The sequence below is a fragment of the Zophobas morio genome, unplaced genomic scaffold, assembly GCF_036711695.1.
Source record: "Zophobas morio isolate AGI-343-1 ecotype UQ-CSIRO unplaced genomic scaffold, CSIRO_AGI_Zmor_V1 ptg000017l, whole genome shotgun sequence".
Lineage (NCBI taxonomy): Eukaryota > Metazoa > Arthropoda > Insecta > Coleoptera > Tenebrionidae > Zophobas > Zophobas morio.
Window position 1 is genome coordinate 2624493 of NW_026972122.1, and position 18911 is coordinate 2643403.

The 18911-nt window shown below is 33.9% G+C and overlaps 2 protein-coding genes across 3 annotated transcripts in view; one reads left to right on the top strand and one right to left on the bottom strand.

Annotated features, from left to right (window-relative positions):
- LOC135130681 (uncharacterized) overlaps positions 1-18911 on the bottom strand; it is a 203592-nt gene that overhangs the window by 134954 nt on the left and 49727 nt on the right. The gene's annotated exons all lie outside the window — the stretch shown is intronic.
- Positions 6978-18911, top strand: part of LOC135130682 (uncharacterized) — a 51270-nt gene continuing 39336 nt past the window's right edge. Inside the window, exon 1 of the mRNA XM_064058118.1 lies at positions 6978-7528. Within this exon, the coding sequence (XP_063914188.1) occupies positions 7418-7528 (111 nt within the window). The 5' untranslated portion in view covers positions 6978-7417. The remainder of the gene's footprint in view (positions 7529-18911) is intronic.

Consider the following 18911-nt stretch of genomic DNA (forward strand, 5'->3'; position numbering starts at 1 on the left):
TAAATCTGGCTTCAGCTTCACAGTTAATTTAAGCCACACATTTCGCCTGAATATTTCCGAACCTTAAAACTGAGTAATTTCGCTTGTTTTCACGCACGTGGAAAATTTAAAATGTGCGATACGTATTTGGTGTTAGATAAAATTTGTTCTTTGATGTAGAGACTTAAATAATGATGAACTTTGATTAAATATTCCAGAGAAAACTGACTTTTGTGGCATTACAACCTTGTACAATGAAAACTTGATTAACTTAATTCATTGTTAGGTAATTAAATCTACATTATCCAAAATTATACTGTGTGAAGCCAAAGAAATGAGAAAATTAAGCATTTTGCAATTAATAACGTCTTGTCCGACTAGAGCTGACGTGAAAAAAGAGAAGATTAAAACAAATTTAGAAAACAAGACTAAAAATAATCTTCGTTTATTTTGCCCTGTTATTTCATCTGCATTTTCATTATTTTTTATTTTGATGAAAATTATCTTTTTCGTCTAGCTCAGAGTAATTTACGAATAGCGTCGGTTTTAATAATCGTGATTATGCAACCCAAAATACATTCTCTCGGGATACTTCGAGAATTATTCACTCGATTTTTTTTTTTTGTCAAATTGAGTAGTGAGCTTTCAAATAATGACTGCGATCTATAATGTTCACAAACGATGAAAAAACGGACATGATATGGACATTTGGAGAATACATAAAAATGTACCTACAGAGCCAGAAACTCCATTCGTGAATCACCCTGTATATTAACTTCACTGATTTGGGTTAGAGTGCAATCCAAAGCTTCTATATCTGCTGATCAAGACAAAACTACTGTTCAAATATCAGATTTTTGGAACATGGCAATATTCAATTGTTGATGGCAAGAATGAATTTCCTGAAAATAAATGCGAAGGATCTTAAGGACTTTATGCAGATGTTAACAAAATGTTTCCGGAAAGTAACTCTCAAATCACAAAAGAAATTGACGCGAGATAAGACAACATTGTTAAGTCCAAAAGCATACAAAATCTCTGTATTCTGATATGTGTGGGACATTGTAGAAGTAAACTAAGCAGTCCTTAGTTTTCGAAACGTTCTTAAAAAATTTGCGATTTTGCATATAAAAGAATATTGGACATGTTTGATCAAATAGACCCCTAGTTGCTACTACTTGTAACATTTCTGGGTTAATCCTATCACATTCTACCCTAATTTTTTGCTTAAGAGCTTCTAAATCGAGAGGTGTTAGATCTGGAGATCTGGCAGGCCACCGAATTGCTCCATTTTTGCCAATTCATCTATGAGGAAATTATCATTCAAATAATCTGTTTTTATTCGCGCATTATGTGGTGGTGCACCATTTTACTGGAAATACATTCTTTCTGTCACGACGAGTGAAAAATCTTCTAATAACACAGGAATTTCGTTTTTCAAGAAATTCCAAATAAATTTGCGATTTTAGATTTCCTTCGAAAAATTAGGCCCTATAATTTGACTATTGATCATTCCACACCAAACGTTGATACCCCAAATGTGTTGAAAATTAGTTTCTCTTAGCCAGTGAGGATTTTCTGAAGCCCAGTAATGGCAATTATATCGATTCACAATTCCATTAATATTAAAACGAGCTTCATCTGACCATAAAATATTATTTGTGATACCCTTTTCACGTGCCTCCGTTAGCGAAGCAATAAAAGCCAATGTTCTTTCAAAATCAGGTGGTACTAAAGCTTGATGTAATTCTATTATAAGGTATTGTTATGAAACAAACCCATACGCCACCCCGGTACGACGCCTATGGGTCTTCTACTATGTACGCGTTTCTTCTCGTATGCAAGCGGATGTCGCGACGGGCCCAGAAAAAGTCTCGAAGCGGCGCTGGAAACGCCTGGAAGCGGAAGTCGCGAATACCCAATTCGAGAAAGAGCTCGATCGCCGAATATGAATTTAAATACACCTTCGGGAATGATTATTCAGTCCAGAAGCCGAGTGAGCACCACGAAGTCATTTTGTACATAATCACTGTAATAGTCGTGTAAAACCGAGTTATTAAGAAATAAATTGTTGAGTTTTAACCCACGCCAATTTTATTCGTCCGCACATCGTAACAGTATTTTCATCAAAATTTAACCTGCACTTTAAGGTACGTAGCAAAACACAAATTAAATTATAATGATTGCCCTACTGTGTACGTTGGTATCTAGTTTGATGCAGTGGTTGCATACCAAAAAAATTGAGAAAATTAATAAAAAACGAAATAAATTTCATTTTAATTATAAATTAACAGAACAATACCTTGGAGTAAAAATTTATGTTGTGGAAATTGTTCAAACTGTTCCGCATTCACGATCTGACACAAACCCAGACGATGGTAGACCTGATTGACGGCATTTTCAATACTCTGGGGACTTATACGAGTCATTTCATGACGAAGTCGTGCTTTCAAGCCCTCTAAATTATCGAGTCTGTTCATGGAAACAGACTTTTTAAATGTCCCCATAAAAAAAAAAATAAAAGGGTATCAGATCCGGTGACCTCGGTGGCCATTCTATTGGTCCATCGTCCATAAAATTGATTATCCAAAAAATCCCTTACATTTACCCATAATGTGGTAGTGCTCCACCCTTCTGGAACCAAATCCTGCGATCTAAATTTTGTGGATTATCTGGATCAGGAAACGTAACAGTTAGATCCGGAAGCACTGTGGTTCTACGATGATCTAAATATAGATTTTCTGTTAAATTTCCGCGAAAAAAGTAAGGGCCAATGAATCTTGTGTTTACTAGTCCCACCCAAACATTAATTTTTGGGGACGTTGGGTGTGTGCACCTTGAGCCCAATGAGAGTGTTGTCGAGCCTAGTAACGACAATTGTGTCGATTTACGGTACCATTTAAGTTGCTTCAGCCGAAATAACGACACTATTTAAAAAATTGGGATTGTCGTAATGTCTCAGGAAGCTTTCACAAAATTCCAATCGTCTGTCAGGATCATGTTCTGATGGTTCATGGATGAGTTGGACTTTATATGGATGCAGTTTCTCTTTTTTTCTAAAAACTTTACCACAAACGTCTGGATAACATTTTCTTGTAAAGCCATTTCTATCGTTGTTACATGGAGGTTGTCTTCTACTGATAACAAGAGATTCAACTTGGTGTTATGGTTTATTTGTGGTCTTCCACATCTTGAAACATCTCTCACGTTTCCTGTTTGATTAAATTTTGCAACAATTCTACTAACTGTGCTTCTAAAGTTGAACAAAGCACACATACGGCCATAAACTACCATCATTAGGCTTTCTATTCGTTCTTTTTCGGTTAAATGAGCCATTATTATGCGACTTTGACAGAAGTGTGGACAAACAAAAAACATATTTGTTTACAAGTCACAAACACTGGATTACAAACAGCCAAAAAGTTTTCTTTATTTTATTAAACCAACTTAAGAAACTGACAAAAGCGATTCTCTTTGACAGATTTTTCTTTTAATTTGTAGTTATTTGGATTTCATTTTGTTTCATGTTCATATCATGTTTATTTCGTTTGTTATTAACTTTCTCCTTGTTTTTGTTATGCAAAGCCTACATCAAGCTACATTTTCATATGTAGAAAAATAAGCTTTATCAAATAATCCGATTAATTTTTTTTTTAATTACGTCAAAGATGGAGATTAAAATGAAAGGCTTGAAATGTTTTTGCATTTTTTTTTTTCAAAAACAAATGCCTTTTATGAATTTTGTGTAATACTTTATCATAACCCTGTATATACGATTCTCGGCCTGGTTTAAGTTAAAAGTCAAACACTAACTCATCTATACCTATATTATAAAGCTGAAGTGTTTGTTTAGTTAAACGCGCTAATCTCAGAAACTACTGGTTCGAATTCAAAAAATTTTTTTGTGTTGGATAGTCCATTTATCGTATCTACATATAGGCTATATAACATCACGCTACGTTCAATAGGGACGAAGTAGCATTGAAAAATTCGGAAAAACGGGAAAATTATTCCTCCTTTGACAGCTTCCGTTGCTAACGCTGCTTAAACGGTTAAAGTTACGTAAAAATCATGTATGACGAAATTGTTCCCCTCTAAAAGTTCTAAAGAAAAGTCCACGACAGCATATATCTATCTTTTAAGGTCGACTCAGTATAACCTTTTTTATGGTAATGAAATTTGTTCAAAAATAACAATGCATTATGTTTAAATTCTGGCGTCATAGTGTTTGTAACCGAACTCCTTCGAAGCGGGTTGACCGATTTGTATGAAATTTTTTATATATATTCGGTAGGTCTGAGAATAGGTTGTAAACTATCTTTTATATCCCTAAGTGATAAAGGTGGCCCACCCTAAAAAATTTTTGTTTATTTCTTGAACAAAATTTTTTATTTTTATTTTTTTTAGATTTGGCATCAAAAAATACATATAACCCTAAATTTACACCTTTCTACCACCAACCCCCTTTTTTCAATCTTCTATATAATAAAGGTCATTTGCTGTTCCTGTTAGTCTCGCTAAAACTCAAAAATGGCTTGACCGATTTGAAGAATTTTTTATATTACGGGGATGGTTTATAAACAAAAAAAAATAGGAAAAACTTAAAAGAACAGCTAAAAATCAAAAAATTCTAAAAATTGTGTATGGGAATCGCCACTTCGAATTAATTTCAATAGTTGGCGTTCCTGACGGATCTGTTGTCTAACTGACGTGTCATAATACAAAACTATTTCTTCCGTGCGATTGTGAAAAGTATATTGCATTTAAAATCGTTCTTTGTTTTTTCGTAAAAAAGAAAACGTCGTTTATTTTAAGAAAAGTCTTGGTTAAAGTGAATTTAGTTACACATTGCGAAAGTTTCTTATAAATTTTGATCTACCATTCTATTTACCTATATTCACTTTGTTGGTTTCGACAAAACCTCAAACTTTACTGGTATTCGAGGATTTAATTTGAAGTTTTCAATATTTTAAAATTCTCAAGACAAAATTTACAGATTTGATTGACTGTGAAAATAATTCTGTGTCGTTTTATGAAGTTCATTACAATGCCGAGAAGACGACAAGCTGACATAGGTCCACGAAGTCAATCAAATGTGCGACGAACTACCTCAGGTGCAAATCGCAATGATTTATTTCATGGGTAATTCGGATTTGGAAGTTGATCAGCGTTGTGCTCATAATCAAAATAATCAAACATTGAAGTGAGACATTGGGTGGTATGAATAAAACTGAGTAGATACAAATATTCGAAGTACGAAGTATATACTTCATTATTCCTCTTATACACCTGAGCATCTACTCTATGTACTGAGTACCTACTTGGAAACATTGTATCTCCCCGGACACAAATTGAACATCTACGCGTTTTGTGAACATTTAATCTAAAAATGAGCATAGGCAAATGACTGAGCTGTCTGTAAAACAGCTTAGAACACGAGTAGGATCGTTGTAAGAGTGAATTTTGACTAAACATGGCGACTTTCGTGAACGTGGAACGTCGTCAAAAGGTCCATTCAGTTTGAAAAACACATTAGGAGCGGGAATTTCGAAAACTTTTTAGGTAATTAACTTTTATTTATGCATAAATTGTGCAGTGCGTTTTTTCTAACACTGGCCATAGAGATTCCCATCTCAAGGTGTCTACCCCATACTAACTTATATTTTGATGACTCGATTTTTGCTTTGGTGGTTGAACACTGTCACTGTTTTCCTATTTCTGTTGTATCGAGATGCTACTTGAGCATCAACTGTTACCTACTGAAGTATTAGCATCATCTAGAAAAACTAGAAATATTTTGATTTGATATTCGAGTAGATACTTCGTATTTCGAGTATGAGCATCTACTGAGTTTTATTTATATCAACCATTGTCAAAAAATTGATCGAACGTTGTTTCGACAGAACTTCTTTCGCACCAAAATATAATGAAACATATTCAGCATTTTCGAGTTGAGTCTTTTTTTCACACAATTTTGTGATGACCTAATCAACATTTACGATCAACACGTATACCACCTTGGATTGGTACAGTGTAATACTAAAAAGAACTGTTTTGTATTCCCAAAATTATCTGCGAAAATCGAGTGAGCCGTTCCATCAATTTTTTGGGTGGAATAAATAAATATTCTTCACAATTTACCATGCTTACAATAACTTTAAAACGTCTGCAAGATCTCAAAGTATTCATTTCTGCAACTCTTGAGTTATTCAATCAAATAAATTGACTGATCCATACATTTTTTTGAGTCACTGTAAAAGCAAATCTAAAAAATATGAATGCAATGATAAATTACGAAAATATACTGATGATATTTTGCACATTTTAGATAGGATTTATTCGGCAAAATCTTGAGATGACGTCATCAAGTTTTTGCGCTTGATAAACAGATATATTTTGGTTAAAAACCTACCATGTCAAACAGTAACTTCAAAACGTCTGCAATATTTCAAAATTCAGTTTTGTAATTTTTGATTCAATCAATAAAATATATTGACTCAGTGAAACGAAGTTCACGGGGTCCGCTAGTTTTTAATATAAATTAAAGAAAAAAGTCTTATTTACTCTCCTCATTTACTACACTGGAAAAAAAGAATAAAAAAATTAGGCGATCAAAAAAAAAGAAACATGAATGGCAACTTGATGATTTTTTTAAATGAACACCCGTTATCTTCTATATTTGGGCCCAAGAATTTTTAAAATTATTTTTTATACAGTCCTGAATAACGCGCCATAAAGTTGGTGCACCATTTTTGAGCACCCTGTATAAACTAGTTAACGTCAAAGCGACCCACACTTTGGGAACCGCTGCCATCCAACATACATCAGCTCCAAAGTACCGATCTTCTCATGCCGTGCTCTGACTCACCGCATGTCTTCGCTCCCGATTACAAGCCACGAACCGAACCACCCAAATAACCCTCCCATCCGCACGCAGCGACCACACATCCCGAAAACCCATCCGCCAAACCCATAAAAAGTGTCATCGGTAAACACAGCCAGCGCCGCACACGAACCAGGGCTGCAAGCCGTCCGTGTTTATTTAGATTCGTCCAGATTAGAAAAGCAAACGTCTCCCCAGATAAGCCCAGAGCCCACCACCACCACCACGACCATCCGCAGAACAAATACAGAAATGCAGCGCATTTTTCCGTCTCGAAATCCAGTTTTGACGCCACCGCCGTTTGATGGATCCGTCTTGGGTCGTTTTTTTCGTCGATTAAAGCGCGTGAGTTATGAGCCGGATCGCGAGTCGCGTGTGATGGTCGTGATGGTCGCGGTGGTGTCGGCGAGATGCAATTTCGTTGATTGAACCGTGAACGACGGCGATCTCTTTGGTGGGTTTTTAAATAAAGAAGCCGACATCGACACCGGACGGTCAGTCGGACTTGGACAAACGGCCTACCGCAACAGTGAACAAGAACAATTAGTTGTCGGCATGTGGACGACGTCTTTCGCGGTCGCCGTCAACCTCTTCGTGTGCGCTATTGTTGCCGTGCCGACGCAGAATGACGTTGTCAAGAGCTTTCAAGCGGCGGTGCATCAACAGGTATTTTATTGAGTAGTTTGGTTTTTTTGATCGCGCTTTGGTACTACGAACTTCGGGGATTTTAGTGCGAAAAGTACTGACGGAAGTGTTTACGTCCGGATTGTTTGAAAAGTGTTTCTTCAATTGGTACATTTTGGCTGGAATTTCGGTAACGCAAAAACAATGACTTAATTTTTTCCAAATTTTGACACTTTGTTAGTTTATCGACATATCTAAGTTCTCTTGAACATTGATTAAAAATTTTCGGAAAAGACTGGAATCACTATTTCGTGCTTGGTTTGTGAAATTTTTGCATTTTATCATGAATAAAAAATTCCTCATCACGGATTTTTTTTTCGAAATACATATACAAGGTGAGTCACTAAGCGCGATTCCGATATCTCATTAATTATTATTACACATTGCAAAAAAATCAAAGACTAAAAATCTGAGGTTTGTTTAGTAGCATGTTTTAAAATTATTTTCGATTATAAACGAAGTGTTTTATTTTTAAAGCACACAATTAATTCGCTTAAATAGAACCTATATTAAGGGTGATGAAAAAATTACGTTTTTTTTTCAACGATTGGTTTTAATGAACTATATTGTCCAATAGACAGTTAAACAATTAGTTATTAAATGTCACGATAATAATTTTCCACGACCACATTCACAGCGTAATTTTTTTTATGTTTGATAGACGTGATTTTTGACAATTTGTATCTTAATTTTAGATTTTCAATTAAAACCAAACTACGAAGTTAATTCTTCAATTTTCAAGTTTAATATTTTTCAAAATTTTGCTCAGATTTTTTTAACCATTTTTTTTCGAGTTCTGCAGAGTCTTCTTAACAACGTACCATCGAGCAAATACGTCATTTTTTCACCACCTTGTATATTTAGATATTCTCATTAGCCTCTTTCTAGGCTTAGAGCCATATTTATTTTGGAAATATAAATGCAACGTTGCCACTTTATTCCAAATTTCTTCATTTTTTTTTTTTTAACAATGCAGGAAATAATATTATTTTGAAGACCTGTCTTGCAGTATTTTATGGAGAAATAAAAAAACAGATATGCGTATTTCATTGATTAAAAATTTCAAAAAAATTGGAATAAAGTGGCAACATCGCATCGGAATTTCAAAAATAAACTGCGGTTATAAAGCCGACGAAAGTCAATCAGAATACGCAAAAATATAGTTTTCCACTTGAAAAAAATAAGTTATGTATTACGCCTCAAAAACAGAACACCATGTATAGCTTGGCCCCTAGACTACGAAAAAAGTAGTTTCCCGTTTCCGTCCGTCTGTCTGTCTGTCTGGCGTCTGCGTCCACTTTGATTCGACACGTGCCCTCGGAAACTACTGGACCGATTATTGTCAAATTTTGTGTGTCTATTATTTATTTTTTTATTATTTATTATTAAAGCGCTAACCATAATTTGGTTAATCATCCCCGCCAACAATAATTTGATAAGATCTTTTAAAAAATTCTATTTTAAAAATTATTTAAATGTTATACAATAATATACTCCTATACTTGTGGTGTTTCGGACCCGCGGTCACACGTTCGATGTATGTTTATGGTGTCATAACAATTTTTTATTGATCAAATTAGGAACATGGCAACTACAATTATAATATTCAGATTATTCAGAACATTCTGTTCAACTGTGGCTCAATTAATAATTTTAGTCCTCTGTTTTGAGGTGACAAACCATTCAAAACAAACAAATTGTTACGTGACATTCTTCCGATGTATAAACAAACACTTGAAGTTAAAGGTTATTATTATTGCTGAGAGACCACTTTTTCCATCGCAAAACCTGATTATAATAATAAACCTCCACTATTTTTTTAATTTTTGATCTAGTTTTCACCGTCCATTACGTGAACAAATCGTTTCTGAGAGCATCCAAGTTGTGTTCTGGTGGGTTGCCCACAATCTCGTGTCTTAACATAACCTAAATTGTGCTTTATTGTCATTTTCGCAAGTTTAAGTTACAATCTACCTTTCGAATTCTTAGGTGGTTAGAATTGAAAAAAAAAAACACCTATATAACCAACACACTTTTGCGAATTTGGGCGTATATTTTCAAACAGATTTTGTGTCGAGGAAATTGAAAAAAAGCAAGTCAATATTTCTGTAAAATTTGAAATTTGAATTTATTTTAACGTCTCTAAAATACCACAAAATGCTGTATATTTTAAAAATTTTTCTAATAAAAACCCAAGAATTTTCACAAAATTTCAAAGAAATTAATTCATACTTGAATAATTATAAAATTTTATTCTGCAATTCTAATTTATTTCACAACAACCCATATTTATAATCCTCCAAACAAAGTTGGATTACTAAACCGCAGATAGATAAGCATGGAAATATTTCAAGAGATTATTAACTTAACGAAATTTTTAGATGACGCAAGCACATTGTTTTCTATTGACATATTTAAAACCGTGGCTTTAGACTCATTAAACACGGACCGAAGATGCGTTCGAGCTCATTAGTCACGTCTTGAGTGCGTTCGCTAGTTTTCCTGTTCATTAAACACTACTTGTCATTTCAAACCGGTTTCGAGCATCGCTCAAATTAAAATAAAATAGCACTGGATGAGATTATCTATTACTATTATTGTCATACTTTTTAATAAACTTTTAATAATCTGATATGACGTCATCAAATTTTTGGAGTGGATAACCAGATAAATCCCTAAATCAATTGAAAAGAGTTACAGACTGACTACTGTCCAAATTAACGTTAAGGATTAAAGAGGGTTCTTATAAAATCTATTTTTTTTTATTTGCAAATTTTTTTTAGAGTATGATGACTTGTAAAAATTACAAACTTTTTTACGTATAAATCTGGAAAACAAAGACTGCAGCACAAGAAACATTTGTACATTATGTGGATCAAAATTAACTTTTTATTTCCCTAACTGTTTATTTAATCACCAGATGTTTTCGTTCACGAAAAAAAATATTTAAGAAGTAGCAAATTTGGTTGAGCTTTACAATTAAAATGACGAGCGAATCTTATCCATTGTAAACTAAAAAAAAAGCCAAATTAATTTGGATGAATACATTGCCAAATAAATCCCCCTTCGCTGAAAAATTATCCCTTATTTATGCGATGTTTGTTTTCTATACCTCTATTAAGTAAAAACCGGCCGATTTGACTTGAATTTTTTCTTCAATTTTTCATTTTTTTTTGTTCCTTCATTTTTTAGGGTTTTCAAGTTTAAATTTAATTTTACAATGTTTCAACTTTTCATTTCAATTTCTAGATTTGGCAATTTTTCGATTTGAGTTTTTCGAGTTCTCAATTTTTAATTTTTTCATTTGTAATTTTTCGTTTCAGTTTTTTTTTTTATTTATTTTTACAATTTTTTAATGTTCCGATTTTATAATTATATTCAATTTTACTTTTTTTCCATTTTTCGTTTCGTCACTTTTTCAATTTTTCGGGTTTTTTTTCTTTAATTTTACGATATCTTTTCGAGTTTTCATTTTTAAATTTTCCAGTTTTCGGATTTTCCAACTGTTGGCCATTTCACGTTTTAGATTTTGCAGTTTTTTGATTTTAAATTTCACGAGTTTTCAATGTTTAATTTTTCAATTTTTAGATTTTTCGGTTTTTCATTTCTTCAGTTTTTCGAGAATAACGAGAGAAAGTACAAGTTATATATAGTTTTGGAAATTTCATTCTACCCTATAAAATTTTATTGACAATAATGAGACAGACTATAGTACAATGGTAAGAAATGTTTATGGTTCACACCAGTTCGGATTTGTTGGAGAACATTTATTCATAAAATAATGGACATATTCGGCAGTGTCCGGACCTGGAGTACTCAGCTTTCTAACTTTAAGTTGTAAATATCTCTTGCTATTGTACTGTCCATCTCGTTATAGCCAATAAAATTTTATATGGTAGAATGAAATTTCCAAAACTATACGTGACTGACATCAGGAGTACAGTCCAAAAATTATTAAATAATAGATCGACTTTATGTTTTTTATTATAATATGTCTTGTTCTTTTACGGCAAAACACTTTTGAAGAAAACTATGTATATAAAAAAAACAAAGATTTAGCCCCACCCATCCGTCCCGATCTCAATTTTAATGAGTTTTTTATTCCTAATCAGAGCAGGGGCAGTAACTTCTTGTAGAGAAATGAGGATTTCGCAACTAAACCCCGCCATTCAGCTCACGATGAATAACTCATTGATCATAATTGAGAAAGGGTGGGTGGGCGGGGCTTCTATTTTGTCCATTTTTTTCTTAATATACGAAGTCTTCTTTTCCCAACAAGAAAATGACAATATGTTTAACTATCATGTTGTTGAAAGAAAACTCTATATGTTTAAAAAAAAATAAAAAAAATAAGCCCCACCCACCAGCCCCGATCTCAATTGTGATGAGTTTTTGAACGGGGAGTTTAATTGTAACATCAATATTTCTTTAAAAAATTCTACTCTTTTAAAAACATGTTTCATATGGTAATTTCTAGTACAGAAATGAGGATTTTGCAACTAAACACCTCCCTTCAGCTCACGATGAATAAGAATGGAGATTAAGTTTTATGATCAGGCGGAACTGTCAAAAACTGCGTATTTGGGTATTATATACTGTTCTTCTATTTTTCCATAATTAAATATGAATTAAACTAAATTAATTTAATAACTTATCACTATACACGGTGTGCCAGTTTACCTATTCCAATGTAATATATCAGTGTTACAGCGCAGTGCATGTTTTCCAAGTATGTTCTGCTTGCTGAGTAGACGCTATATGTTATCAGTTGATGCTAAGAATTCAACTATTAAGCACGTGCAGATGCTAGTTGCAGAATAAGCGGCGGCGGCAGATAAAAGATATGAATTTATGTTAAGAGAAAATTATTGATTTTGTCTCCTGAAAACAGAGAAGAAGACTAATAATTATCAAGTAAGCTAAAATTACAAATACCGCAGGCGTACGTTAGGTACTTCTTGGCTTATTTAGTGATGCGGTAATTTATAGGTAAATTTTGCTTTCTCTTGCTTGTATATTATTTCACAACAATAACCGTCGACGTAACTTCCCGGCCTTGATGTTCGCAACCCAAGACCTGCTATGGATTATTCAGCGATATCCGAGCTCTGCTCATTTGGTATAATCATACACAGTTGCTGACACAAACGTTGATTATAAGTCCATTCTATCCCTATATGCGAAACAACGTGGAAAATCAAGAAAAAGGAGTCTATTCGGATTCCGGGAAAAAAATTACGAGCTATGTAGATGGAAATCTTCGCAAATCCAAAGCTTTAGAACGGCCGTAAATTTTTTTATTGATTTTTTTAACGTCTGCAAAGCTTACGGCCAGGAAATCGCCGTAAGACGTCGTCCTAAACTTTTCGAATTAATTTCGGAAGTACGCATAGTGATGATGCATACAGTATTTCTAGAAATATCTGGAAATTAATCACTTTTATTGCTGTGACAACGGGACATAAAAACTCTTAAATGGTAAGTTGTGAGAGCAATAAAAGTGATTAACTCTAGTTCCAAATAAGCATTTCTAGGAATACTTTACATTACAATACCCATTAAACCGCCCCTTAGATATATCTAATATATAGATAATCGAAAGGTGTTTAAAATATATAAAAAAAAATTGGTCTAAAGAGTTTAGACAGTACTTCAATCGCTGTCGGAAACTTGACGACTGCATGCTTATTGTGTTTTTTTTTCTCATTACATTTTTGTAGTGGGAATTTAAAAAAAAAATGTGATGACGTCATCAACATTTTTGCAAGGACACGTATATCAGTTGGGATAGATGTAGTGTAATACTAAGAATTAAATTATTGTATTCCCAAATTTTCGGGAAAATGAATTGGGTCGTTTTGAATATTGATTTCTTATAATCAATAAAATAACGAAACAATTTACTCACGTATACGGCGCCGGTGTGTAATATCTAGAGAGCGGATTTCTGTCGGGCTAGGCAAGGCTAAACTCGGTACGGCTCGTACGGGATGCGAATTCATTGCGGTTGCGGACTGCACTTCGTTTATTTGAGATTAGAATAACGCTGTTTCGTTGCACTCTGCTGTTAATTCCCGTTCTCATTTACTTAGCCGTTTGATTAATAAATCGTTAATTATATTTATGGAATTAATACCAATTAAATTCAGTGATTATCTATCACCCGGTGATCCAGCACGTCCCCCCCCTATAATCGTGACGTAGCCCGACAGAAATCCGCTGTCTAGTAATATGAGGGGCAACTGAAAATCGTTTATGTATAAACATTCTTAATTTAAGATGACAAGCGTAACAGCATACGTGAGAGTCAAACAGAGAAACTGTAAACAAAACGACCATCGGTTTTATTGCTTCGACTTCCGCTCATTATATAAAACATTGGGTTTTATTTTAATTCTTGACGGTGAAATTCACAATTGGTTGATTATAAACATGTATATTCCACATTCGCGGAACCACGTGAGCGCATAAAACAACTGCAGGTCTGTAATGTTAAAGTCGATGTAAATAAGCGTGCTATCGTTATGTTTCAACCGAGTTTTTCCTTTAACAAATTTTGTGTCTACCAAATTGGGTTGGTTGGGGTGTAATACTAATAATAAGTGTTGCCTTTAATTTAATCAATAAAATAAATTGACTTCATTAATTTTTTTGAACCAGCTCTTAAGAAAATCTAAAAAATATGAATGGAATTATAAATCACAAGTCCAAACTCATCATATTTTTTGCATTTTAGATAGGATTTATTCAGCAAAATTTAAGGGTGACGTCATCAATTTTTTTAGGAGGGATGAACAAATACATTTTGAACAAAAGTTTACCATCCTTATAATAACTTTAAAATATTCCCACGATTTCAAAGCATTCGGTTTTGTAATTCCTGATTAAATCGATAAAATAAATTCACGCATTCATTAATTTTTTTGAGTCACCCTGCATATACAAATCCAAAAATACGAATGGAATGATAAATCACAAGCACAGACTCATCATATTTTGTACATTTTAGATACGATTTATTCTGCAAACTTTTGAGCTGACGTCATCAGTTTTTTGTAGAAGATAACCAAATATATTTTGACTAAAAATTTATTATGCTCTTTATAACCTTAAAACATCTGCACGATTTCAAAGCATTCGGTTTTGTAGTTCCTGGTTAAATCAATAAAATAAATTTACGCATTCGTTAATTTTTTTGAGTCACCCTGTATATGCAAATCGAAAAAATTTGAATGGAATGATAAATCACAAGAAGAGACTCACCATATTTTGTACATTTTAGATAGGATTTATTCAGCAAAATTTTGTGGTGACGTCATAAATTTTTTAGGGGGGACGACCAAATACATTTTGATCAAAAATTTACCATGCTTATGATAATTTTAAAATATCTTCAAGATTTCGAAGCATTCGGTTTTGTAGTTTCTGAGTAAATCAGTAAAATAAATTTACGCTTTCATTAATTTTTTTGAATCACCCTGTATATGCAAATCCAAAAAATATGAATGGAGTGATAAATGACAAGTACAGGCTCATCATATTTTGTACATTTTAGATATGATTTATTCGGCAAACTTTCGAGCTGACGTCATCAAGTTTTTGGAGGGGATAAGCAAATATTTTTTGACTAAAGATTTATGATGCTCTTTATAGCCTTAAAACATCTGCAACATTTCAAAGCATTCTGGTTAGCAGATTAAAAATTAAATTTCAAAATGTTGTTTTATAATTTTGATTTTTTTTCCAAAAATCTGGACGTTTCGGGTGAAAAGTCGATTCGGAGTTGTAAACTACATGTGTAGGACTATGTTATTTTATACAATTGAAAACCCATTTACTATGTACAATTTTGAAGTGACGTCATCGCATTAGTGGTGGGGATGATTAGACAAATTTTGGTTAGCGTTTTACCATCTACATGATATTCTTAATATAAGTACAAAATTTCACAACAATCGGTCGCGTACTTTCGGAGATTATCTGTCTAATAAAAATCCGGGACGGCAGACGGACAGACGGACAGACGGACAGTCGGACGGACAGACGGACAGACAGACGGAAATGGGAGACCTATTTCTTCGTCTTCTAGGGGTCATGAAAGATCGAGAAAACGTAAAAGTAGAGAGTCGGCCGACGGACTCGATTACAATACTTCCTTTGCTTACGCTCGGGAAGTAAAAAACAAACAAAGAATCTGTCGTACTCCATAGTGTTGGCGTGATGTCTTGGCAACAGCATTCAAATCATAAAGTTATTTTCGAGTTCCTACAGAAAAATAAAATAAAGTTAATTAAATCAAGGCTTAAGTTCTTATAAAATAACTTCGTTCATGAATTATATGGCTGCCCCAACAATCTGGCACCGAAAGATTACTCATTTCTCATTAATTAATGAACAATTTTGGGACTTCGTTCACGTAACGCCTTATACAGGCTGTCTTTTTTTATTAGATACATCCAAGTGAAATAATAGCCCATTATATGCGAGTAAAAGACACTATTTTATCTACGACTGAATAAAAAATTCCGCCATTCACATTACTATTCAATTTTAAATTTGGACGGCTTGGAAATTATGTTCTTTTTTAAAAGAAGTTTTTTGTGCATGTTCAACTTCTTCAGAAATCGATAGGTTTTTAGATAATTTCGCCTTTTACCAATAAAAAAACTTCACCATCGAACCCATCGCTTTACACCAACACACAGCAGCCAGAGTACCAATTTAAAACCGCCATATAAAACGACAAATGACCGCAACACCGATCCACCCCAAATCGCGCTCCCTTTTGCAATAATAGCTGTCGTTAACCACCGGCAGCAAATTTCAACTCGCCCCTGAAAAATCAGCTCCAAATCAACAAGTCATAAATCATCATCTGCCAATTCCGTTTGCCGAATGCAAACACAAATCGAAACTGCAAATGGAAATTGTAACCGTACGAAAATAGAAAACGCGTCGGGAGCAATAACGCCCGTCCTATTAAGTTCCAGGGAACGTCATTTCTCACCATTAGCGCGCCGAAATTGACATAAACTTGGATTTTCCTTTCCATTAGTCATTTTATTGCTAGATGATATTTCAAGAGTCTCGGAGGAGAGTAAAGCGTACACAGTATTGCCTCGTCGCTTTCGAGGATGTTGCATGCAAACACTCGTCTTCGGCACTTGTGTACGCCGGTGGCACACATCATTGAAATGTCAATATTGTTACACTCTGACTCGGTGGGTTATTTAAAGGTGATGCTTTCTCGTGTTACGTTGGGGATGATTGCAGATCAATGGAATGGGGGTGGGAGAGATTGATAGGAAGGATGACGATTAAGGGGGATCAATGGCTTAAGTAGCTAAATGGATAGAAAAATTTCGGCGATTTAGAATAAGCTGGACAGTAATTCTTTCGGGTGGATTTAATTGGATGAGTTTCTGGAAATAAGTATCTGGTTTGTGTGAGATAATGTGAAGCAATATCCAACAGTTGAATTATAGTGCTTCCACCGTGATGGCAAAAATCTATTTTTAAGAGATTTAATTTTATTTTGACATCTTAGAAATATAGTTCAATTTTTCAAGAATTTTTTGTATAATAGAAAAGAATAATTTTTCAGAAAGGTAAAGAAGACAAATTTTGACTCCGAGAACACACATTGAAGAAAGATTAAAGTGTTCATGATAATAAATTCAACAAAGGATCTCCTCAAAAAAATTATTTTACCAATAATAGACTACTTAGATACGATGAACAGAAAAATCTATGACTGCATTTTTCAACCCGTTGCCATAATTATCGTCATCATCTTGTGAATTTGTCCTTTGACCCAATATTTCCAGCTTGCTTAGACATTCATATATAATACGTTTCTTTTGTGGTGGAGGAATGTCTTCTAACTTTTTTTTGTTTTCTTCTAAAATTCTTTCAGGAAGGACAGACATCCACATTTTAGAAACCACCACCACAACTTTTCCAAAAAAAATTGCCTGTTTCGGTTCTTGATTCTAGAAATTGAAGAACTTTTACCAGCTTTGCAAAGGGGGCAATATTTTAGTAAATCAGATTTGAGTCAAGCTTATAATCATTTATTGGTTGATGAAGAAGCGAGTAAATCTCTGGCTTGCAGTACGCAATTTATGTTGTTAAAAGATAACACGTATTAAGAAAAAAAAGGCATAATGTAGGCCCGCCCACCCGCCCTGTCTCAATTGTGATGGTTTTTTTATTCGTCGTGACCCAAGGGGGCGGAGCTTAACTGCAAAATCTTTATTTCTATACGAGAAATTAAAAACATGTTTTTGCGGATCCTGTTGTTTAAAGAATACTACGTATGTTAAGAAAAAATTAAAGCCTAAGATTAAGCCCCACCTATACCTGCCCCGACATAAACAGTAATGAAGTTTTCATTCGTTGTCAGACCTAGGAGCGGAGCCTAATTGTAAAATCCATATTACCCTACAAAAATTTACCACTTTAAACGTGTTTTTAGTTTGTAAGAATAAAAAAATCATCACAAATGATATGTGGTGGGTGGGCGGGGTATATATTTTGTCTTTTTTCTTAATATACATACTATTCTTTGAACAACACAATATTCAAACACATGTTTTTAATTTCTTGCAAAGAAATAAGCATTTTGCAGTTAAACTCCGCCCTCTTGGTTCACGGCGAATAAAAAAAATCATCACAATCGAGAGAGGGCGGGTGGGTGGGCTTATATTTTGCCTCTGCCATACTAAAATGTGTGGACTTCTTTTCACAACATGAAACTTAAAACACATTTAAAACCGACAATTTGTATAAGGAAATATCGATTTTGCAATTAGCTCCGCCTCAAAATTGCAAAATCCATATTTCTTTGCAAAAATGTACTATTTTAACCATATTTTAAGTTTCTTGTTGTGAAAAGATGGCTATGATAAAATGAAAAAAAAAAGCAAAATATAAGCCTCGCCCACTCACCCTACCTAAATTCTGATGATTTTTTTTATTCGTCGTAAGCCGAGGGATTTATAAACTTGCTGTTGAGGTTGAAGTTCCCGTTGCAGTTGCCGTTGATAGTAACTTTGACGTTCAACTTTTGCCGTATTTAAAGGGGTTATAGAAGATAAGTGGAGGATTTACGTTGCCGAAATAAGTCTACACATTTTAAGAAAAAAAGGCTAAATGTAGCCCCGCCCACCCGCCCTAACTCAATTGTGATGAATTTTTCATTCGTTGTCAGATCGAGGGGCGGGGCTATATTTGTTTACAAGAATTTACCATTTTCAACATGTTTTAAGTTTCTTGTTCTGAAAAGACGATTACGTATATTAAGAAAAAGCAAAATATAAGCCCCGCCCACCCGCCCTCTCTCAATTGTAATGATTTTTTTTTA